This window comes from Myodes glareolus, chromosome 5, assembly GCF_982192425.1.
Source record: "Myodes glareolus chromosome 5, mMyoGla1.1, whole genome shotgun sequence".
Taxonomy (NCBI): Eukaryota; Metazoa; Chordata; class Mammalia; order Rodentia; family Cricetidae; genus Myodes; species Myodes glareolus.
The window spans coordinates 52,670,431-52,695,713 of NC_142030.1; the positions used below are offsets into that span (position 1 = coordinate 52,670,431).

The 25,283-nt window shown below is 40.8% G+C and overlaps 1 protein-coding gene across 1 annotated transcript in view; it reads left to right on the top strand.

Moving 5' to 3' along the window:
* Fhit (fragile histidine triad diadenosine triphosphatase) overlaps positions 1-25,283 on the top strand; it is an 807,644-nt gene that overhangs the window by 498,119 nt on the left and 284,242 nt on the right. The window contains exons 3-4 of the mRNA XM_048421187.3: positions 3,804-3,949; positions 6,782-6,811. Coding sequence (XP_048277144.1) covers positions 3,804-3,949; positions 6,782-6,811 — 176 coding nt within the window. The remainder of the gene's footprint in view (positions 1-3,803; positions 3,950-6,781; positions 6,812-25,283) is intronic.

Consider the following 25,283-nt stretch of genomic DNA (forward strand, 5'->3'; position numbering starts at 1 on the left):
GTTGGCAAGGTTCTTTTCTGTAAGCCATAATTTAATAAATAGGACAGTGATTCTGCCTCCAGGAGGAATGCCCTGCATCTTTCTTTGAATCTATATTTAAATTATTAGACTGTTTCCAAAGGCATCTTTCCTCTAATTTTGGAGGGGCAGTTCTCTTAGAAAGCAGATGGAGACGTTTATCTAACACACAAAACAGTGCTAGTTTCAGCCTCCTCTATGGTCCATAGCAGTGTGTTTGGGTCTTGGTTACAATGATTTACTCACAGCCTATGATAACTTGGGATGCTAGAGTGCAGACTCTTCAAAATCCCCTTTCTCTCCTATCCACCTTGGCATTCAGCGCCCCAGCACAGGCCCTTCTCTATTGTCTCAACCTCTCTTTGCTTATATCTGTGCTTCTTTCTTTACTGAAGTTATCCATACCTCTCTTGCCTTTTGGGCTGAAAGGAGGATAAGAGCAATTATCTCTTTTATGTTATGGCCAGAGTTTACTAGTGCACATTACTGGGGTTCAATGTAAGTGAATATATGAGCTACGTTTATTCTTTTCAAGTGCTAGATATGAACTCATAGGCCGCAAACATTTTAGGAAAGAAATAAATCACTGAGCTACCTCGTAGCCCAGTGGAATGACATTTCTTCATTATGGTCTGAAGCAGCATTTATATAGATACAGATTGTCTAAGAATCCAAATAGAAACAAATCACTTCTGTAAACCATTTCTGTCTACTTCTAAGAGGATTTCTAAAATACCTTACTGTCATAATTATATTTCCTTTGGACTCATATAATACTAGTTTACGTAAAAATAAGTTTACCCTTCTGAATTAGCACTAAGCATTAGTTCTAATCATGATTCATATTTTAAAAAGTTCTTGATTTAAGTAAAAAGTCAGTGTATTATCCCTCTCTTATATATAAAGCTAGATATTACATTAATATCATCTTAGTTAGTCAAGCTCTTAGACCTCAGACGTGGCCGATATGAGTGCATGGTTATCATTTATCTATGCACTCCGGCAGTACTAAATGTCTCTGGAGTTCGAGACACCAATGAACAATATCCAAAACCAAGTCATTCTTCCTATGAGAGCAGTCAAGAACAGTAACAGCTGGTGGCCAGGGTTATAAGAAGAATTGAAATAAGACAATAAGATAGTAATTAAAAAATGTGTATCGTAAAATTCTTTGAGGAAATGACTGCGGAATTGAAATCTGAATGATGGGAAGGAAGCAGGAATGGGAGGATGACAGACAACTAAAGTTTAGACAGGAAATGGAGGAAAGCTCCCCCAGATTGGGAGGGAAGGAGCCTAGCATGTTTGAGGATCAAAAGAAAGATGGACATCTAATGTGTCTAAAGAAGGACTTGGAAAAGGAGATTCACAATGAATGACTTCTGATCGGGGCATGGGAAATGGTGCCACCGTCTTTAAGGAGCTAACCACTGGGATTTGACCGTGATCCAGGAGTATATGGGCAACACAAATTGTACTTGGTGTATTTCTTTTATGCATGAACCTGAGAGAAATGGGGCTTGAGTGTAATTGGGGTGTATTGTGTGAAATTTCCCAATAATCCATGTTGGAAAAAGTAGGGAGGAAGAAGATGGGAAATGTCCCTCTTCCCAAAGAGAAAACAGCCCTGTGGGAGTAGAGGCTGCCAATCTTCTAAAAGAAAAATAAAGCAAATTCTTCATTTTTAAGTGTTTCATTGACCCAAGATAATCAAACAGCCCTCCCAGAGAAGGGTGATTATCTTTCTTAGTATCAGATGGCGGGTGGGTGGAGCCGCCCTTCTCCTCTTGAAAAATGAACTCAGATTAACAAATAGCCCCTTTCCTGGTTTACTGTGGATGTGAATTCCCAGAATTTAAGCCAAATTCATTTGTTTGCCTCTCCCCCCCATCTCATATAAAAACCAGGCCTGCCAAGCTGAGCTCTGTGTCCTGCCCCCAAGGCCTTGAGTCCGACAGTGTGATGGGTTAAAGCGCTTTGTATTCTGGTGAGACTCGCAATTGCTGGATTGTGGTTTTATGAGATCCCTTGCTGCTTGGCTCCAGGCAGAAGCATGTTTTCTTACAACAAGAAAGGGGGGGGGGGATACATTTAAAAATTAACAGTTTTGTTTTCTCTAGCAAATGTCTGGAAAGTGAACAAATAGTGTATGCGGTATGTTTATACACAGGGTCAATCCCGAGTACAGTGGGTTGACATTTATTTCTCAGGTACAATACTGGGGAAGCATTCCAATACAGCCACTCAGATTTTAACTTACATTACAGCCTTCAATTAATTACATATGATTTTCAGTATTCTATTTGAAAATGGTCTTTGCAAGTTAGATATTTTTCCCATCTGTGGGCTAATGTTTACGGAAGGCTAAGCTAAGCATTGATGCTCCTTAGGTTAGCTGTATTCCATGAATTTGTGTAGAGATGTTTTAGCTTACAATGGATTTATTGAGATGCACCTCCTTCACAAGTCAAGAAGAAGGTATCTCTGTAATTGCAAAAGGGCAAATCTATATATCATACACATATGTGTGTACACATGCATATACCAAAGGTTAATGTACAAAAAGGAATGTGGAATATTAATGTAATCATAACTGTAAGTTTGCTACCAATAAACGATAAACTTTAATCCTTCTTCTCTATACCTGGGTATTTTCTCAGATCAGAAAGGTAAATATGTTGCCCAGTCTAACCTGTAGAATGCATTACAACAGTTTCTTTGACACAAGAGATGACTTTTCTTTCAATATTTAACTGGAAATATCTTGGGCTATGAGTAATCCATTCAAGGAACCCGTGTTATAGGCTGCTGTCGGAGCCCTGCCTTGACAAAATTTGTATGTTCCAGGGTAGGAGCATGAGGGTTAGAATTGCTAAACAAAAGGAACAGAGGTATGAGAAAAATAAGAGACAGAAACACAGAACAGCATAGGGAGGGAAATTAAGTGAATGCTCTGTCTGCATTTATTTTCCACATACTTACATACTTCACTCTGAAAGGGGAGAGGGACGCAACAAACTTCATCAACATGATGTAAGGAATAGACTTGAATTCTCCAGCCTTTGGTCCAGATGGAGCAGATTCACCTCTATCCCCCAGATACTAGCTAACCACACCCTAAGTCAGAATCTCTTGTTTGTAGCCACACCTGTTGTCGATATCATTGAGAGAGCAAGAATGAGCTAAAACTGTCAAGGTGGAACAGGCTCACATCTGTGTGCCCCCATAGGATGTTACCCATGTGCCACATCTGACCACTGTGGCATGTTTGTTAGCTACAAATAAGGTTCACGGTACCTTGTCTGAGGATCAGTAACCCTGTAAAACTAAAACAGTCTGCTACCACACATTTCCTGTGTTCCTATCTTTTCTCTAAAAGGAAGCTTGACAGTGTAATCATGATGTTCTAGCTACCAAAACCACCTAGACGGTCCAGTTGCTCTCCCATCATCATGTCTTTAGCTACTGGGGAAGATGAGCCACAGAATGGGGGAATCATGTGATAATGGCCCAGAATAGATCTTGCCTCCTGCTGCAATTATCACAGCGAGCTTCGGTATCACTGTGCACATGACCATGTCTTTTCTTAAATTTTCCTGTGTTCCAAGGTGTCTCCCACAAAGCAAACTAACTATCTTTTAAAGCTCTTGGTTGCTAATTATTTCTTTGTTTGTTTCTTAGTCTTCAAGAGTTCAGGTCCCGGGTCAAGAGTGCTGTCTGTATAAACCACGCCCTAAGAATAGTATCAAAGCAAGCCAGACTTTCCTTAACCCACCTGATTGCAGATGTCCTCGTGTGCCCGCTGAGGCCAGTGGAGCGCTTCCGTGACCTACGTCCTGAAGAAGTGGCCGATTTGTTCCAAGTGACCCAGAGAGTAGGGTCAGTGGTGGAGAAGCATTTCCAGGGGACCTCCATCACCTTCTCCATGCAAGTGAGTGGACAAATTGTTCAGACATGTTTCTTTCCTTTCTTCACAAAGCTGTGCGTGCGGCTCTGTATCCCAGCCATTTTAGCAGAGAAGTAGTTTTAGTGATCCGCAGAAAAAAAAAAAGATGCCTCTAATCCAAGGCAGCTGCCCCTTGGTGTTCTATGGAATGGCATCACAGTAAGTTCCTGGTGTGCTGAGGTGGAAGTCATAGACAAAAGGTTTTAGGGGCTTGACTTAGTTTACATCTCTGTTGGGATAAGACAAACCAAAGGCAATTTGGAGGAAGAAAAGGTTCATTTGCCTTATATTTCCACACTCAAGCCCCGCCATTGAGGCAAGCTAAGACAAAAGCTTAAAAGTTAGCGACCTGGAGGCAGGAATGGAAGCAGAGACCACGGCCAGCACTGCTTACTAGCTTGTTTCTGGGCTCACGGTCAGTTACCTTTCTTAGATAGTCACGGCCAACTGCCCAGGGCTCGCCCTGCTCACAGCACGTCAGACCCTCCCCAATCAATTGGCAGTCTAGAAAATCTCTCCACAGACATATCCACAGGCAAATCTGACGATAGAAATTCCTCGCCAAGGTTTTCTCTTTCTAGTTTTTTTCTATTTTGCTTCAAGTTGACGAAAACTAACCAGTCGTAGGATTTTACATGGGAACTAGAGTGGGGGAAGGCTTTTTGCTCTGTGGTATGTTCTGACAACGCGCAGACTTAGTCCTGCTGTGACTCCAGGGAGAGCAATGACACGACAGCTAATCTGAGCCTTCTCTTTGTAGGGCTCGCTTTTCTCTAAACATAATACAGACCACAGTGTTGAGTCACAGGTTTGTACTTGGGGTTGTTAAGCATGGCCCGCTACAAATGGAAGAAAACAGATTTTTCAATCACCAAAGAACGACAGGTAGAACTTTGATTAGAACTCTTCAGGTCGAGAGGGGGACGTCCGTGATACATCTGTCAACAGTTGGGAGCTGAGTAAATTAGTCACACCCCACAAACCCCTTCAGATCCCTGTGGATAGGGCTAGGGACAGCCGTGTATGCGTAAGGGCCCTTGTGCTTAGACATTGTTGACCGACTTCTCCCACATATGGGGACTGTATCTTCAGCTGCCCTAGTGAGCCAGCATGCTTCCCATCTGCATCAGTTGGTCTTGTTGCTGTAACACAATACCCTGACAGATCTGAATTAAGGAAGCAAAGATGCATTTTGACTCACAGTGTGAGGTTAGGGAAATGGCAAGAGGAATACAAGGCAGCTGCTTACACCGTAGCCACAGCGTAGCCCAGAAGGAAGAGAATTGATGCTCAGTTCACCTACTTTCTTCCTTTCATTTAGTTCAGGTCACTAGCCTTTGAGACGCCGCTATCCATTTTTAGCATTGAATTACCCTTCTCGATCACTGTAATCTGGGAACTCCCTGATAGACATGTCTAAAATTGGTTCTAAATCACATGACCATCAATTGTTAACCCTCACACCCTCTTTATGATCTTTCCTGTGCTTTTTATCATAGACCCCCCCAAATAGACTAGGTTATAAAAGTCAATATAGTGAAGTCTTTGACCAAAAATGTTCATCTCTTTCTCGAAACACAAATTCTGGTTTCTCTGTATTGGGAGTACCTCAGCATCCCTATAAATACAGTTTGAGTCACCTTCAGACAGTAGTTCAACTTTGGGTGGGTGTATCAATCCTGTATTGCGAACTGTTTCCAAGGAGACCAGGTAAAGGAAATGGATGAGAACATCTGCCAGGAGGCATGAGGATTGGTTATCAAAGCATAGTTCATTAGTATAGTGGCTGACTATGTGTAAAATTAGAGCAATTTTGCATAAGCCATATTGTGAAGCCACTTGAAAATTATACTTCACAGTGACATATATGTGTGTATGTGTAACAGTTCTATGTACCCTCACATACACACGCACCATGAAGATAGAGAGCTAGAGTTGCATAAAGTAACCTTAACGCCCACGTTCTTACAGCTTTCTTCTTGAGTGATCACTGGTTAGAAATGATGGGTCGCCTTCATAAGCCACTAATGGGTTATGGCTCAAGTTTGAACAGGCTTGATATACACATCAGACTTGTGCCAATGGGGCATGACTCCTTCCCACTAGTCAGGTTCACAGAGAGGTATATATAGAAAAAACCACAGACTGGTAATTCTATTTGGAAATTTACTATTGCAGAGAAATTTGCCATTTGCCCCAGGAGCAGCCGCTTTCCCTTCCTATGGCATTCGGAGACCAGGCCTGTGTGCTCGTAATCAGCAATGACAATGACAGCAGGCCATAGTCTTGGTGGCCATGAGAATCTGGGAAGGGGGATAGATACATGGATAAGGGCCCACCCCCAACCATCACTTCTACTTTTATATCTCAAGGTCACTAGAGCTTGCAAGGATTATGCCCATCTAAATGCTTCATCTTCTTGCTTTGTTGATTTCTAGAGGAGAAATTCAATCAGATATTAATTAAGTGATTTCTGATTTAAAGATAACCAAACTGTGGTCCTTCGCCTCCTCAAACATTTTCGGCCTTACCTTTAATGTGATTAAAGCCATAATGGAATGCAAAGAGCATGTAAAGTAGAAAGGAGTGGCTTGCTTGATAATTCATATCATTTTATACATAGCTCCTCACTCAGAAGGAATTGGAGACCTGTCTGGTCCCACACACTCAGAATGAATGGTCCTCATGGGACTACTACAAATTAACACACAATGAAATTGGATCTAAATTATTAATGAGCAATATTTCTGAATAAGCAGGCAATATCATCCGTCAGCTCTCCCCTCAACTCTTTCTCTTTCTTTCTCCTTCTTCTAGGATGGTCCTGAAGCTGGACAGACTGTGAAGGTGAGTGGTTATTATGTGCACACAAATTAATAAGAGGCGATTATGGGAGCTAATAAAAAAACCACAACGAGTCATTTGCGGCACACTGCTGTTTCATTATGTTATCTTCGAGGTCAGAGAGACCCTCGGTGTTGGAACCATAAATCCTGACATTATAAACTGTGCCAAACAGTATGTTTCCCATTAGTTTACAAGACGTTTACCCTGTGTAGTAAAATCATTACTGTGAAAATGTTAAAACTGAAACCAAATCGAGGAGTCCTAAATCAAAACAGGGCAGGGCACCTCAACTTCCTATGGGTTTTATGGGTCCTGTACAGACTAGATCACCTGGTATGTTTTTACTTCTGCACACAATTTAATATCACTTATTCCTTCTCCAGGAAGGGGACATTGTTGTGTGTCAGGTGCCTCCTTTCGCTCCTGGTCCCTTGACCTGTTTTCTCTTCACGCCGACAATATTTCTCTTCTCTCTTGCAACTAAATATCAAAGTTCAAACTTAATGGGATCAATGGAGTTCAAAAACGGTTTTGAAGTGTGCGAGAGAGGAAGGAAGGATTTATTATGACGGCCTCTAGGACAAAACTAAAAGAGCCTGATGGTTGTGAAGCAAGAGTCCAGCTTATTTCACAAAACATTGGGTTCGATGCCTAAGTGACAGAAAAGACTGGGTTTGCGGTGATGGAAATAAGAAGCCAACCAAACTGTGCAGCTGATGCCACATATGGTGAAATAAGGCTTTGGGGCTTTCGGGGTGGCCTTGAATAGCAGGGTAACTTGGCACTAAGTCACACCAGATGAGTGTGGCTCCGTTGTGGTATGTAGGAGATAGGATGTCTGGGGAGTTTCATGGTGACCGGTTGTCTCAAAAGGAAAGTCAGCAAATTCCTAGTGATAAAAAGAGTGACCCCAATTTCTCCAAACACATGCTGTAGAGAACACAACTGAGGGACATGCTGCTTCCATCCACGCCCCTGACCATGCTAAGCATCCAAATATTCAGATGCCAAAAAAGGATGCAACATCAGTAACTTTGTTTTGAAATTGATTCTTGAAAAACAATGCATAGATATTCAAGCTTGGCTGCCAGAGTTTTAAAACTCAGAATTCAAATGTAAATTCAAAATGCACTGGATTAGGGTTTGGTGAAGTTTCAGCAAACATGGAGAGTACCAAAGGCAGAGCAAGTGCATGGAAGAATGCACAGCTATCCAGTAGAACACACAGATGGATAAACAGGTGAATTTTACGTGAGCAGGTGTATTATGTACTCTCAGGATTTTACTTCACAATTCTAAAGAGGACAGGTAAGTTATTTGTTATACAAATGGACTTGAATACGATAAAAAAATAACTTAGAAGTTCCCAGGGACCAGGAGAAGGATGAAATGGGGGTGAGTGCTAAGGGCTCTCTTCTGTGGTTGATAGAGATGTTGCGGTATTTGGAAGATGGAGATGATTTTTTAAATGGAATTCTTTAAAAAGAACAAGTAAGCCTTGAGTCCAGAAGGCTGAAGACCATGACTATGGGGTCTCAGACTCCACATTGTCCCACTTACCTGAACAAGGTATCATGTTTTTGTTAGCTTTAGTGATGTTGATGATGGACAGATTTATAATATAAAGTATTATGTGTGAATTATTATTGAGTGTACTTACCATAGTCAGTATTGTTTTTCGCTTAAGTTGATTTCTGTAACAATTGTACCTTTTTTCTTTAAAATAAGCATATTGCGTTTGAAAATCTTTTGTTCTTTCCAGACCAGTCAAAGCATTTCCACAGTATAACTTTGTGGGGTCCATTCACATCCTTTGTGGAATATCATACATGAAGAAAAACTCATCACACACACACACACACACACACACACACACAGTCCTCCTTGAAAAGATAGTAAACTGTTGTTAACTATACTGCTACAGCAAGTCCTACTATATAGAAGTATATATTCTGTGTTTATCAAACTTTGTGTGATATTTACACCACATTCCTTGAAAGTTTATTTGAATACCAGCTAAACAGCATAGACGCCACCACAAAGAATCTCTGCTGTTGTTCTGAGTAAACCTCCTAACTAATATCGCTGGGATAGGACAGGAATCTTCATTATTACACACAATCTGATCTTTCCAAAAATGGGTGTTTCCCAGCCATGTTATCTTCTACTGACAAAGTAACTCAGTGATGGCGTTTGGGTAGGGATGCATAGAACCCCGCCCTGCAGCACGGGCAACTTCTCCAGGGAGCAGAGTGGTGCCTTCAGAATCCAGATGTACCATTTGAAGGTTCTGGAATGAGGCTGGGAGCATCTGATGTTTTGAAATTCGCATTGTTGCACATTTTAAAGGGGCATTTGACAGCCTACCATGGAAAGCCTGGGGCATATCCCTTTTTATTTCCCTTTTCTTATGTGTGAGATTCTCAGTGCTGTGTCTGATGTCTGAGCGCTAAATCACTTCTGTCTCATGCCAGGTAGTAATGGCAATAGCCCACTAATGGTCTTTTCCCCTGAAGCAACTGTTGTTATTGTTAATGAGGGGACACCACTGAGTTAGCCTCTTCAACATGATGGCACTTCAAGATTTTTTTTTTCCTGAGGCTTTAGATTCTGCCTAGCAACACCCAGGGTGGCCTGGCTTACTCAGTAAGACTCATGTAACAAGGAAAAGGAAATATTGAAGTAAAAAGTGACCTCTTATTTCACAATTGATTATTCGGTTTCCTTCTCAAGCTTAAAAGTAGAACACTGCTAGGCACCAGATGATCAGTGCAGTGAGCTGGACACCCTGCAGGTTTCAGAAGAAATCTGTGTCCTCTCTTAGCTACTCAGTGCTGCCCTGCACCCACGCAAGTTGCCCTGGTGAACATTATGCTCCCTGTCCTGTTGGCTAACTGGATTCCTGTCAAGAAATTCTTCATTGTCTCTTATACATTTGTTTGTTTACAAATGTTTATTTTTCATGCTGTCTTTTTAGTCTCCAGGGAATGTATATATATATATATATATATATATATATATATATATATATATATATATATATATATATATATGATATTTTGGATTTTGTCATTATTGAGGATGCTTAAACATGTTGTCCAGGAAGTTGCCTCATTGGCCGCTGGAATAGGTTAAGATGAAGGAACTGAGAAAACTGTGGCAGGAGGAAGATTCCCTGTATAGCATCATTCACACTCCTACCTTGAAGGAGGCCATAAAAGATTTATCTGACCTATCTTCCCCAAAAGTAGACATAAGACAATCTCCCCAGAAGGGCCCTCCTTTTTTTCTGGTAAGCCGCGGAGACTCAGGACAAGCAGGTCTCCGTAAGTTACCCCAGCTTACTGCTGTTAGATCACAGCACCGCTTTCTTTTCCGAGCTCACTTCCTCCTCTCCATAAAAATACTTTGCCCTGTTTCTTTAGGTCTTTGTGTCTGAAGCTGCATACAACTTAGATCAAATGGATGTGCTTCTGTGCTTTTTGTGTTGAGAATAATCTACTCCGGAGTTTCTATCATTAGTCCCAAGGAAGCAACAGTTGATGCTCATTTGTTTTCCATTGTACAGCCAGGTACTTAGGTTTCCTGAAATTTCTGTGAAATGTTCCCTGTATTGTAAGTATCAGACTAAATACTTCCATAAATTATATTCCTAAATTGAAGTGTTTATCTAATGATTCTTTTATCAATAAAGACTTGGGAGTCAGATATTGGGGGAAGGACCTGATTGATCAGAGAAATAGTGGAGAAGCAACTGGTGACCTCCTCTTTCCTTCTTTAATTTAGAAGACCTAGAATCTCTCTAAGTCCTTCCCTACTACTTTCTTTGTCTCTTTATATGCCCTTCGCTCTCCAAAATCTTTATGTCTAATTCTGTTCAGCTAGTAGCTAGTCTGCCCTCAGACTAAAGCAAATTTTATTGGCAGCTCAGTAGTGTCAGAGTGAGATCAAAATATCCCGGAACATTTCTCCCTTTTATTCTAAATAGTAAGGGAAAGTTTTGACTCTAATACAGTAAAAACTATATACAATGAGGACAATTATTAGGTATTGCATTAAGAATATCCAGCCTAATTACATTTGGCAAATTCAGCGGAAAATACTCCATTATTTATTCCATCTTGGTGAGTCCAACATTTTGGACCTGATTCCCTTTCTATACTAACTTATATTCCCAATCCAAAATTGTATTTTTAGGCCTCAAATATTTTCTTAGATAAACAGTTTAAGCTTTTATGTCTCCCAACCATATACACATTGTCCCTCTTTTGTGAGTTTCCTTTCTGAATTTGGTAACATGGAAAACTGTAACTATAACTATCTAGTCTTCAACTTCATCAGTGCCCCCAGAAGAATATAATATTACCTGAATAAACAAAAAGTACAGAACAAATAACTTCCAAAAGTATAGAAATGATAGAAATAATTGGCTTCCTGAACAGTCACCCAAGGTCCTCTGCAATGTTTGGGCATCCATTGTCAACCCATAGGCCTGAAATATCTGAGAGACTTTTCTGTGAAGCAGGAAATTTGAAGGACTCTCCTATCCTGTCATAGCAAAGTTTGGAAGTTGCTTTTTTTGTGTACTTCTTGTTCAGTTTGCTAACATAGTGTCAGCCGTCAAGGCAAGAGCATTCTCTTGTCTAAATGGCTAACTTTTGCCACAAAGAAAGCAAACTGCATATGGAGGACCATTATCTTCTCTGAAGTAAATTGATGCTACCAGGAAAAAAAATATGTCTCACTGTAAAAGGAGCCGTGGACTGTGTTCCCGCCTGGCTCCCGCGTGGCTAACTTTACACCCAGAAATAACAACACACAAATTGTATTCATTTAAACACTGTCTGGCCCATTATCTCTAGAGAGTTAGTTACTGGCTAACTCTCACATCTTGATTAACCCATTTCTAATAATTTGTCTAGCACCACAAGGTGGTGGCTTACCAGGAAAGATCTTAACCTGCATCCATCTTGGAGAGGAGAGCTATAGTGTCTGCCTGCCTCTGCTTTTTTTCTCCCACAATTCTGTTCTGTCTTCCCCACCTACCTATGTTCTCACCTATCAGGCCAAGCAGTTTTCTTTATTAATTAATCAATGAAAGCAGCAGATAGATAGAAGTCCCTCCCACATCATTTCCCCTTTTTCTGTTTATTAAATGACTCAGTCCTCTTTACTAGTTTTTCAACCCTGTTTCAAGTATTCAAAGCATCTATATAGCATAGGGCCAAAGTACAATCATCAAATCTACACTGTCTTTGGCAAATCAGCATGCTGACCTTCTCCGAGAAGCTGATCTTAGAAAATGTCCATACCTCTAGTTCTACTTTCTTGTTCTATGACCCTAGCTTCCTCTTTCCATCATGGTTTCTATTATAACTGAGGACCAACTTCCAATCTTGTTGTAGTTCTGTGGAATACTTCTGTTCTGAGTATCTAGTCCATAAAAGGTGAACACATACCAAATAAAAAGGCTGCTTCCATAAATCTGTTCAAATCTAACATTTCTACAGGAACCCTGTTAAGTTGTGCATAGGTTTTGGGCTGCCTAACATCTGGTGGTCATTCTTTAATGGTAGTTGGATGAGTTAAAGTTTGTTTTCTAATGATCTTGGGCTGTTCCTCTTCAGTTTCATTATGCAATGGTGTAGTAGGCTCTGCTTTAAACTCCTCTGTCTCTGTGTGAATATTTTTTTTAGTCTCATTAGTCATTCTTTCTAAAGATAGTACCTTAACAGTCAATTTTTTTATATTTGACCCCAATATCAAACCATTTTTAGGGATAAAGCATGAATTACCAAACTGTTAATGATTATAATCAACATTATGTCAATTGCAACTAAGTTGCTTATCCCTTCATTTAAATTTTTTCCATTTTCTGACCACCCATTGTGGAACCAAACAGATAGATAACTCCTTGCATTGTAATATTGTGCCCTCCTCTTAACATGGGTAGAAAAATCTTTAAATCAAAAACAACAACAAAACAAAATAAACAAAAGCAAAACAACTATTTCCCTTTTTAAGAATTCCCAGGTATATCACCAGGTCCGCTGATGATGACAGCAGTGTGTGAGGCTGGCTTCGCTGAGCTGTGCATCTCAACTGAGAATGCAGGCAGACCACAGCCTGGTTGAGGACTTCTGCATCTGCTGGCATTTAGCTGGAGGCTGAGGATGTGTAGCAGCCCCAGCAGTAGTAAAAGCATAAGCAGGTGTTGAGGCGGCCAGCCTGGCATCATGGCCGTGTTGCAAGGAGAGGTTCCAAGGGAAGCCTGCCACCCACAGGAAAAGGGTACAAGCTACCTGGAACCTGAAAAGCAGACACAGGTGGACGTGAAGAAGAGGGAAGAGGCTTACATGATGGGATGTAAGAGTGGTCGGAGGCAGGGGGAGAGCTGCCTGAGTGACAGAGATAGTACAGTAGCATTTGGGCCCAAGTCACCTGTGGTGTTTGGTACCAGGGATGAATGGCAGCTAGAGGCTGCTGTAGAGAGACTGCAACAGAAAACCTCCAGACTCACATGGAGTTCAAAAGCCAATGGTGAGTAGTTGTCTGGCGATCTTGTGCCCTATGTTGGATGCCAGAAAAAGTGTTTATCTAATTATTCTCTTATCAATAAAATTCCAGGAGTCAGATATTGGAATAAGAACATGATTGATCAGAGAAACAGTGGGGAAGTGACCAGTGACCTCCTCTCTTTCTTCAATAAAAAAGGTTGAGCATCTCTCTAAGCCCTCCCTACTACTTCCTGTGTCTCTCCATATGTCCTTAGCTCTCCAAAATCTCTATGGCTAATTTTGGTCAGCCAGTAGCGAGCTCTGACTTCTGATTCAAAGCAAACTTTGCTGTCAGTCTCCAGAGTGTCAGAGGGCAATCAAAACATCCCACACCACTAAATCCTAATCCAAACTATAATTCTAGCTAAGCCAAGGCACTAAGGAAAACTCATTCTTTTAAAAGGAATGCTTTCTAATAAGCTTAGAATGAATCATTTTCTCTGAGGCTGTCACATGAGCATCTTTGGGTATACTGAGGGAAGAGATTTATTCCTGGTAGGTAATCTCACAATCTATTTATAGATCATGTTTGCATATACTCTTCCATGTTTGTGGTGCTTGGATGCTGTACTTAAAGGTTTAATTTTATGCTTTTAATGCAGAAGGAAGCATGGCCTTAATAATTTGAAATATTAGCAATTACTTTCTAGATTGCTCCAGTAGAAAAAGAGTTCTTTAAAAGAAAGGTTATTAAAAATTATCTTTAATCTCCTCTTCCCTGTGACCTTTTTGAGTTTCCTGGATCAGGAAGTCTTACACATGACATGGCCATATTGTCATTGAGTGCGCATAGACAACACCGAACTATCAACAAAGTCTGAGAGTTCATGTGCCTTGGCATCTGCGAGAGGTGCCATGGGAAAGTAAGCTCTATAACTTACAAGCTTTGCCACTCTGGGGCAGTCTCTTAACCATGAGCCTTGATTTTTTAATTTTCTAAATGGAAAACCTTTTGAATTAGATGGTGATGAGAAGAAGCTGACATGGATATATAGGGAATGTGTGAGGTATTGGGTAGGACTGATATGCATCTCATTTATGAGATTTGGATCTAGATGCCACATCAAATCTCATCCTTCTCAACATATGCTGTCACTGGTGTGTATGTGTGTGTGAGTGTGTGTCTAAGTGTGTGTCCATGTCTGTATCTCTGTGTGTGCTTATTTGTGGATGCCAGAGAATACTTTGGACATTGTTTTTAAGTGTCTTTCCACCTTGAGTTTAATTGAGATAGGGTCCCTGAACTGGAGCTCAGAAAGTCCAATAGACTAGATGGCCAGAAAGCTCCAGAGATCTTTTTGTCTCTGCTATGTCAATGCTGGATTTAAAAGCATACACATCATACCTAGCTCTTTCACATGTGTGTTTTAGCCGTAGAACTCAGGTCCTCATGTTCACATAGCCAACACTTTAGTGATTATACTATCTCACGAGTCCTATTTTTCTTTCATGCCTGTGTGTCCTATCAATGTATGTGTCCATGGACTTCTTGTGTGTGAATCCAGGTGCACACAAACCTCAGAGCACATATAAGGATCAGAGGGCTCCCACGCATCATTTCTGACCTTCTACCTTGAGACAAGGTCTATTTTATGGTTTTTCAACTGCATATGTCAAGCTAGCTGGCCTATCAGCTTCTGGCGATTTTCCTGTTTCTATCTCCCATCTCTGTGAAGTTGAGATAACTGACGCTGCTGATTCACAACGCTTACATGGTTCCTGCTGCAAGGAGGCCATTAGTTTGTCTCCTGGCTGATCAGCCACGAAATAATCACACAGAAACTCTATTATTTAAAACACTGCTTGGCCCATTAGCTCTAGCTTCTTATTGGCTACCTCTTACATATTAATTTAACCCATCTCCATTAATCTGTGTATCACCACAAGGTCGTGGTTTACCAGCAAAATTTCAGCGTGTCTGTCTCCAGCATAGGCTCCATGGATTCTCTCTGACCCTGCCTTCTCTCTCCCAGCATTTATCTTAGTTTTCCCTGCCTAGCTCTGTTCCCCTATAGCTCTGCTATAGGACCAAAGAAGTTCCTTTATTTATCAATGGTAGTCACAGCATGCAGAGGGGAATCCCACATCAGGTTCCTGAGGATGCAAACTTAGGTACTCATGCTGTGTAACAAGGGTTTTCAATCCCTGAGCCATCTCCCCAGTACCAGTACACCAGTACTATTGTCTGCTTTTCTTTTGCTTTCTTCTTTTTCAAATTTTTATTTATTTGTTTTTGTTTTTAGACAGTACCTTGCTATGTAGTCCTGGCTGTCCTAAAACTCACTATGTAGACCAGATTGTATTTGAACTAAAAAAGATCAGACTCATCTGCCTGCTCAGTGATGGGATTAAAAGGTGTGGACCACCACACCTGGTTTATTTTTCTTAATAACAATTTCACTTCTATTTTCTTTCCTTTGAGCTAGGGTAAGAGTGGTCCTCAATCTCAATGATGTGCACCTGACACTGACATTGTGGCCCATAGTGCACTTTATTAATAAGCACTGCGTCTTCTCACAATTGATTACTACCTCATAGCTTAGATTTTTGGAAAAGTTTTGATCTGGTCATATATTTTGGGTTGTTTTCAATACCTCAAATTTGTTATGATAAATGACCACTTAAGCTGGATATGGTAACATATAATAACTCCGGCGTCTGGGAGGCAGAAGCAGAGGAGAAGCAAGTTCAAGGCTGGACTGGGCTACAAAACAAGACTTCATTCATTTCTCACTCCCCTTACACACACACACACACACACACACACACACACACACCCTACATGAAACAACTTGTAAGTTAAAGAATGGGCATATTTTTGAAAATATTTCTTGAAAATTTCCTGAAATATATTTCTGCATTTATCCTGATTTATTGTTTGTCTGCTCTGAACATTGGCACTTCTGTGTCTTTCCATGAATGGCTCAACAGTGACCAGAAAAACTGTCTAAAGTGGGTTTTGATTATTAAAACCTATCCCCTGTGCAGTCAGCAGGTATGGATCCAGAAGTTTCTTTTGACAGATCCGGTGATTCTGAGCCATTCTGAATCCTGGCATCAAGACTATGAAGGGGTAGTGAGAAGCAAACATGGAAGACTCTCTATGCACTCAGCATTTTTATCTCAGACTTGCTGCAAAGGAAGACGTAGTGTACACAAAATGGAAGAACCTGTAGCTCGAAAATGAGAAAGACTTGGGTCTGTTATTTATTATTTTCATTTGGAATGAAATTTCCAGAGAGCGGCAATTCGCCACAGGTCTTTTATCCTCTGATGAAAGCCACTGTGAACACTGCCTTGTCTCTATTTATACCTAATGCCTGTATTTACTGCCGGAAGAATTAGTATCTTCAGGATGCAGTGGCTTTTATCTTGTAGAATTGCCTTATAATTTGCATCTGTTCCCAGAATAAATCTAATTTGACTGAGTTCAATAAACCAAGGATGGTTACAATGGTCAGTGGACAGTTTTGAGTGTACTTGTTGGGATAGGCTTCTTTGGGATGGCATGTTGACCTCCTTCTGATACTTTAGGGGCAAACCCCTTGGTTCGTAACTCTCCTGGCCAAAGAAGGCACTGGAGCCTCCCAGTTCTTCTTAGGAAACTTTCTCTCCTATTAAACCTTCAAGCTTTCTCCTAAGTAGCTACCAAAACAGTAAATTTCTCCATTTCTTTCTATTTTCAGTTGAGCACGTGGTTTTCATTTATTGATGTACCTGTCACCTTCCCCTCGCAATTTCTCTCCTTCCACCTATCCGCAAAAAGGGGAAGTTAAGGAAGAGATTTAGGGGAAATCTGTTTCCTTCCAGCAGATAGAAAGGAGATGACAATTCAAACAGTCTTTGGATGTGATAGAGATTGTCAATCAAGAAGTCTAAAGCAGAGTATGAAGGGTTCTGAATGAAGAGGGAAGAGTGGGAGAAAGAGGAGGTACAGGAGGCCATATTTATTCCTCCTCATGCTAAGAATAACTGGAAAGAAAGCCTCAGGTTCTGAAGAAGGGAGGTGATGTTTGAATTTAGAGGAGGAAGTAGGAGTGAAGGATGCTTGTGAGAGCCTAAAGCACCAGGTATTAGTGTTTCTCTGGGTTCCTTATCTGAGTTTTGGGGGCCCTTTCTACCACATAGACCTTGCCCAGATATTTCCATTGAATCTTCTCACTCCAAAGCTGTGCTTCTAGAATGACTGTTCCTCTTTCTACATGGACTTCATTCTCCAGGGAATGGAAAGGAAGCAGAATTTTCCCACTTCCAGAGGGCGTTCATGAGCATAATACCTCTTGCGTCAGAACACATGAAACCTTAACCATGCTCCATGACACCTTCACGTTTTACCTTTTTTATTGTACTTTTTATGTTCTATATTCTCCAACATCTGATAAGTAAGCCAGGAAGGATTGGGGTGACCCTGGTTGATAGGAAATGCAAGGCAGTTAAAATATAAAGATTAGAAAAGAGGGCTCCAGAACAAGACTGCCTGGTTTCAAACAGAGATGTTTTACCTGCCAAGCATTACTACCCTCGGTAAGCCAAGTTTGCTGAAATCAAGTATTCATTTACACATATGTAAAACGAGGGTTTCACCAGTCTTTTATGACCTTCTAGGGATATTGTAATAACCAAGTGGATAACTATGTGTCCAGGCCTTTAAAACTGTGCCTTGCAGATCGTGAAGCCTCAGAAAACATTTGCCATGAGTTTTCATAATTTCTACTTGCATTTCTCTGCAGCTCCCAAAGGCAGGCATTAATATTTTACACACGAGGAGTTGAGGTTTAGAGAGAAAAGTCACTTACTGGAAAGCACACCTGGCACGTACTAGAATTGGGAAATCAAACCCAAGGCAGAGCAAAGACCCGTATCTTCCTTGTATCATGTGGTCAATTTGTCCCTTAGAGAAACTTCAGTCACCCCATCAGCATGACCAAAGTTGGTCCAGAAAGGGGAGAGGTTGTATAAATATTATCCTGCTGCAATACAGATTGGTTCTATATCTGTTTGCTTGGCTTAGAATAATGTTGTTGGCTTCCTCCCAAAAATACTCAAAGGACTCTCCTTTTAACTTGATTATACAGGTGAAGATTAACAAATCAAAACATTGTTTTATTGCTGTATGTCCATTTATAGTGGAATTATATGTTTTAGGTGTTGAATTTTTTGTTAGTGTTACCAACAAATTCCACCAGTAATTGGAGGCCCTGACATATAGCAGAGTCGGTATTTAGTGATTTAATTTTATTTGAGATCTGTAATGCAGAAATATAGAAAACATGACAGATGTGATCCTGCTGTAGCTGTTTTAGCATTCAGCAGACTTCCATCTGAAGCTTAGAGTTGAAGATTTCTATATAATCACTGTGAAAAACAGTGTTCTATTCAAAGAGAGATGCTCAGTAAACCCTAAGATCCCTAAGATAAAAACTCAGCTTTTTATATAATCACTGTGAAAAACAATGTTCTGTGGAAAGAGGGGTGTTCAGTAGACACTAAAATCCCCTCCCCAAAACTCAGCTTTTTAATTCTGTTGGTGCAATTGTGAAGCCAGTTATTCACTGTGACCATTTTTGCCGTGTGAAAGACACTTGGTACTCAAAAAAACAATAGTTGAGGGGGCTTTGAAGTTGGGAAGTTGACAAAGTGTTTGCCTTAAAAAACATGAGGACCTGTGTTCATCCCCAAGAAACTATGTTGAAAAATTATGATTAAATTTGGCATGCTGGCACACACTTGTAATCCATGTGCTGGAGGTGCAAAGGTAGGTGAGTTCTCAGAGACCAATGGGCCAGCCAGCCTACCCTGTATGGGGTCTCTAGGCTAGTCAGATCCTGTCATAACAATGAAAGTGCATAGTGCCTGCCTGACACAACATTGGCAGCCTCCAAGTTTGCTCCCCAGCCTCATGCACATAAACCTGCGCACACCCGAATGCTCACAGGCACACACATATGCACAGAATAGCAATGACCATTCCATTCAAGTGTTGATTCTCACCTCCTTGCTATGTTTCAGACCTAGATAATTTTGTTTTAAATCATCTAACGCCATGTAGTCTGCCCCTTCCGACGTCAGATCTTTAAGCCTGCCGTATGTCAACAGTGGGCTTCGCAGAACTGTGGAACCAGCTAAAATAACTGTGCCCAGTTAGTCACATGAAAAATATTCAATGCTTTTTTTTTTAACACACATGGCCAGTTTAGTTTCCATCGATGAGCCTTTTGTTGCCACTGCACTTCAGTGAGGGCAGAGTATTCAATGAGAGCCCACAAAATAGTTGATGCTATGGTAGAAACTGGGCATTCAACTGAAATAAGTCCAGATGTTATGAGATTTCATTTCCAGAGTTACTAATAGCTAACAATAATAAAATTTAAGAGCCGGTTGCCTTGAGCTACCTATCTAAGTTTTAAAACTATATATTGTTTAGAAATTGCCTCTGGCTGGAAAGAATAGATGGAACGCATTGAGGGAGGTCATGGCTCCTCAGGTGGCCTAAATCTGTAGCCTTTCATTTCTAAATTGAGGAATATATCTCCAGTTGATAATCATAATTCTGAAATTTTAAAATCTTCATATGTATGGCTTATTAAATATAAAAGAAAAATATATAGTGATCTTGGTAATTTTGGTTTTACAAGGGCCCCATCGGAAGGATTTTTGACCAAGACATGACTATAGCAATTTATTCTATTTTCTTTATTGTCCCCAATATATACGTGCTTCTCATATTCTTAAATCCAAACCTCTGAGGATTGGGAGCATGGCAGAGCTTTGCAAAGCCACAATTAGATGTTACCCGGATTTATAGTTTACTCATTCATTTATTTATATAAATACATTTTTGAATTTTGTCCTAAATGAACTGACTTGACTCTTGGCCCCATATCCACCTTGAATTATTTGATTCCTTCCAGGGGCTCCTCTTTGCCCTTTGTGCTAAAACCACTAGTAAAGTAATTCTCAAGACTCAAAAAGCAACTGGGAAAATAAAGGATTGAATGGCTGAGCCTGGCTCAGGTGGGAACAGGAGTAATGAGAGGCGCAGACACGTAGAAATTAGTGATGCCCTTCCTAATGATATCTGAGTAAAAAGTCTCAGGCTGATGAGACTCTAATAGCCCTTGGGACAGATACAGTGAGCTCCTTGCCTCTCTGCCTTGTGAATCATGTCAGTGTTGGGAAAGGGTAATTTTGAAATTTAACCCTTATGCCAGGAGATAGCAATCCTACAGCTATATTTTGATGACAGACTCTTTCTCTGGAGAAGAGTCTTGTCCACCATGATCAGAAAAATAGAGACATGCAATTATGGAAGCTTTCTCAAAAGACACGTTCCAACTTCGGAGGCAAAAGATGAGCAGTGATTTGGAGTCTTGTGTCCCATCAATGAAGAGACGATGTACTTGGATTCCGATAGGGACACTGCCATTCTTTGGCTCTGGTATTTTTTCCCAAAAGGCCTTTCTTCCTCCTGATGCTATAGAAAGGGTAAACATGGCGCTGTTTAAGAAGTTGACCTTGCCTCAAATGGTTAAGAAAAATAAACAACATTGAGTGAGCAAAGTGAACTGCCAAATGCTCTTTTACTTTGTGATGAAATCCACTTATCCTAATGTTCACATTCAAATCTCCCACTCTCTATATAGCAATACCTGGTCACCGAAAGGAGAAATGACTTCTTCTGTTTCTTATCCTACTGCCCTGAAAACAACCCAAGAGGGGCTTTCATTTGTGCTTCAAATCATCTGTCGGTTGTAAATGCTATAAATTCCCAGATGCAATCATGTCCTAGCAATATAATTCTGATGAAACTGTTCAGCCATGAAAAGAATAAATGTGCCTTTAAGCTCAGATCCACCATCAAATGGTCATAGATGAATCTCACTCTTGAGGAAGAGACTCAAAGCACAGGCCTGCAGATAATTCTGGAAGACCTATTGACCTGGGAAATCAGTTGGTGTCATTTACTCTACAACCTCCTTTTCCCAGCACACACACACACACACACACACACACACACACACACACACACACATGCATACGCATATGTGCACACACAGCATTGAAGTCTGTCTTTTATCTTTAACATCTTGGAATCCAGGACACTGTGAGGGAGCTCTTTTCAGTTCTACACAGCTTTCATTTGTAGTTGATGCTGACAATGGCCTTATTACCTGAAATACTTGCTGCGGGAGTACGTTCCGCTGCTTCAGCCAATAGCCGCTGAAATACCAGCCCACTGGGGCGTGGTATATTTCTCTTTAAAAGAAGAGCGGCAAGCCTCGGCTCAACTTCTTGGTTCCGGTTCCTGCTCCAGCCACTAGACTCCTTTCCTGAAGGTTTGTGTACATGTAAGTTTACCCCCCAAAATAAATGCCCCTTTAAAACATAACTGTTGTGGGATTGATTCGCCATTAAATACTCTATCCCTGCCTCTACACGAAAGGATTACCCTGCCTCTCCTCTCTGCCTACTTAGCAGTCACTCTTTGGGGACAGATTTTTGAAATGAATGTACCGAGAGTGGAAAGCTGAGTAACTGTAGAAGTTCTGTAGCCCGCAATGAATTCTTCTTCCAGTCAGTATTTTTATGGGGTACTTACTTCATATCAGATGTTGTTAGACTCTGGGCTAGAGTTCCAGGGAAGGCAACCCTTTTTTCATTCATTTCAACAACCAAGTGAACTAACAAACCATCACAGACCTGAGTAGTGTTAGAAAAGCTGTAACATTGTGTGAAATGGAAGAACCAGGAGAAAGAAAAGTAAGAGGACTTTCGCTACTTTATTTTGGGGGACCAAAAAAAGGCCTGTTAAAGAAATGAGTAATATTATGAGAACTGTAGGCTAGAGAATAACAGAAATCCAGTCAGCTGGTGAAGAATATTCTGGACAAAGAAAATAGCAGGGGGAGTTAAGTTATCACATTTTAGGAAATGAAGACAAGGATGAAGCAAGAAAAAGATGAAAAGCAGGCAAGAGGTCAGTTTGAAGATGTAGAACGAAGAAGTTATACCAGGCCTTGCACATTGTTGAAAGAAAGAAGTGTTAATTCTCTTCGGAGTGTTTCTGGTGGTTCAACTATCTAAGGTCAAAGGTATTCCCACTCACTGTAGATCATCTAAACTAGATTCATTAAGTGTCTAGTGTACTGTTCTAGAATTGGAATAATTAGTGCCCCGTGTCTATTACATTCTTGATAGTTCTCCCTAGTGGATGATTTTCTACACATGCCAATTGTTTAGGGTACAAGGAGTTAAAATGGGTTGAATTCTTTTTATGGTGCCAGGTGCATACTTCAGTTTTATAGTCCAAAGGTTGCCAAACTTCTTTTGTTGAATGCCAGACAGTAAACCTTTTAGTCTCTGAATGCCGGATGTACTCTGTCACAATAATACAATTTTGATTTCGTAGCATAAAAGTCATCACAGAATTATGAAAATGAATTTTCACAAGTGGACATGACTGTGTTGTAATAAAGCTTTATTTGTGAGAAAGGTAGTAGTCTAAATTTGACCTAGGATCTATAATATTCTACCTAATTCCTTTTGCCTTGATTTTATGGAATTAGTCTTCACTGAACTCCTTCAAGAATAGCCTTACCAGATTTGAGGCACCATCTCTCTGAGGAATCATCATCACAGGAATTTCCAGGCATTTGCTGCAGAGGTGGATCGTCTTCTCATGACTATTGATCAACAAGAAAAGTGTTTGTTCTAACATCAGCTAGCAAGCATTGTGCAGTATTTAGGGCAACTTGCTGATGGTGATCCACAATGGCAAAAGTAGAATAAAGCTCCAGTCTTGGCGATGCCATCAGGTCCCGCTGTTAACCAGTCTTGAAGCCTGCCCTACCTCTAAGCATTTTCAGTTAGGGGCATCCATCAAGTTCTCCATTGTCAGTGCCGGGCAGAGATGACTCCTGCTACTCTCCAGAGAAGACAAGCTCAACTAGAACCTCTTCCCTAAAACCCTCAGTTATGGTTAGTCCCTAATATGTTTAATTGGCAGTTTGCATAAACAATTTCTAAGTGCCCGTGCACACCGGCAGGGCTCGTCTGACGCCAATGGCAATCTTTGAATGAAGGTCTGCAAATCAATGGCCCTAGAAGAACTTAACTTCCAATAGGTTGCCTCTGGTGCATGACCACGTTGTAATTCCATTAACTTTAATGACAGTACTGCTGCACAAAATGGACCCTGTTAGTCTATTCTCCTCTTTGTTTTGGGCATTAAATCTTCTCCCACAGCTGACTCTTCAGGGTAAAGTATGTGCAGCTATGCCATTCATTTCTTGGCCCTTATTAATATATGCAGGACTCTCCTTCCCTGGGAGGGAGTCCTAAATGAGTGCATTAAAAATGAATTTCCTGTGTCATTTATCGATGCTGAGAAAACCCCAGAGTCAGGGACATCAGTGGATTATTATTGATTGTTGCAAGATACAATAAAATCATAAATACGACTCAAAACAATTACTCCGGTCACATTAGCAAATTACCAAATCCATAATTTTCTCTGGAGGCTGGCCTCGGAGATTTAAATAAAGTGCCAGAGGGGGGGAGAAGTTGTATTTTAGGAATGAGACAAGTGGGGCTAGGAGAGGGAAATTTATGGTTTAATTTGCTGGGTAATCTAATTGAAAATAACTATCGGATTTCGAAAAAGTGAACTTTGATTAGCTTCAGGTGTCAGAAATAAACTGGAAATACGGGTCCGTTTCTGCTTTTTAGAGAATCTTTGGGGAGGTGGGCAAGAAGGTATTTGTTGTGAGGAATAATGATCTTATGTGACCTTCAACCCGTTTTCTCCTACGTTCTTATTGCCTGTGTTCAAATAATTGGATTATACCTGAGACTAGCTGGCTCGTCCCTGGCGCTCGCTTTTTGCTTCCTTCGCCAAGTGTCAGTCCTCCCTCCCCGACTTAGAAATAAATCAATTGGAAATGAAATTACCCACAGCATTCATTTTTCACCATCTAGTAAATGAGCCTCTCTAAAGAACAGGAGAGCCTCCCCTTTCAGCTCAAGCTTAATCAAATCCTGCTCTTTGGCAGAGGTGGCCCAGAACCACTGTCTCCGTCTTCCTCAGCCTTCTCGCCTTGACTGGATTACGAGGCTGTATCTGTTCTGTGAAACCCGCAGAGGCATGTTCATAGTGTCCTATGCGTGCTTCCTGAAGATCTAACTGGAAGCCTAGTTCATGGCTTTACATTTCTCATCACAGCAGCTTGGAGTAAAGGTACCCATCACACCGTCTTCCTGGCTGGAGACTGTGGAAGTTCGCCTACAGTCTGGCCCCTGTTGTCCTCTGATGACGGCCACACCCAGTGGCCACAGTTTTAGGGTTAGAACAGCTTGTCATTCATCGTCCTTCAGGAAAGCAGCAAAGTCAATTTGCACAGAGATGAAGGAGATTTCGTAATGATCTGTGGAGAACGAGCTAGCAGATTTCTTCATGCAGTCAGTGATAGTTTGAAAACCCAGCTGAGAAATGATAAGTTCCCGCTAACTGCCCTAATTATCCCCTGACACTCTGTTGAAACCTGACGAAATTTTGCTGAAACTTACAAATCGGGAAGATTTTTAAAAGTGAATACATTATGCATAACAGAAATGATTTTTGAAGTAGAAAGGTAAAAGCCAGCACAGAAGAACCACATTTATTCCCCAAGTCTCCCGAGTCTTAGAAACAGGTGGGGAACACTGAAGTGATTTGCTAGATGAATTGTAATTTTAATTGTGACCCAACTGATTGTACTCAGCATGCTCAGTAAATTAAGAAGACTGAGTCGTTTCCCATGGTCATGACATTAATAGTCAAGGCCAGGACTTGGTTTGTAGCATCCTTTTCTCTGTAAACATCATGGGTAAACACACTTAGCGGTTAAAGTATGAACGGTGGTAAAATTCATTTCTTT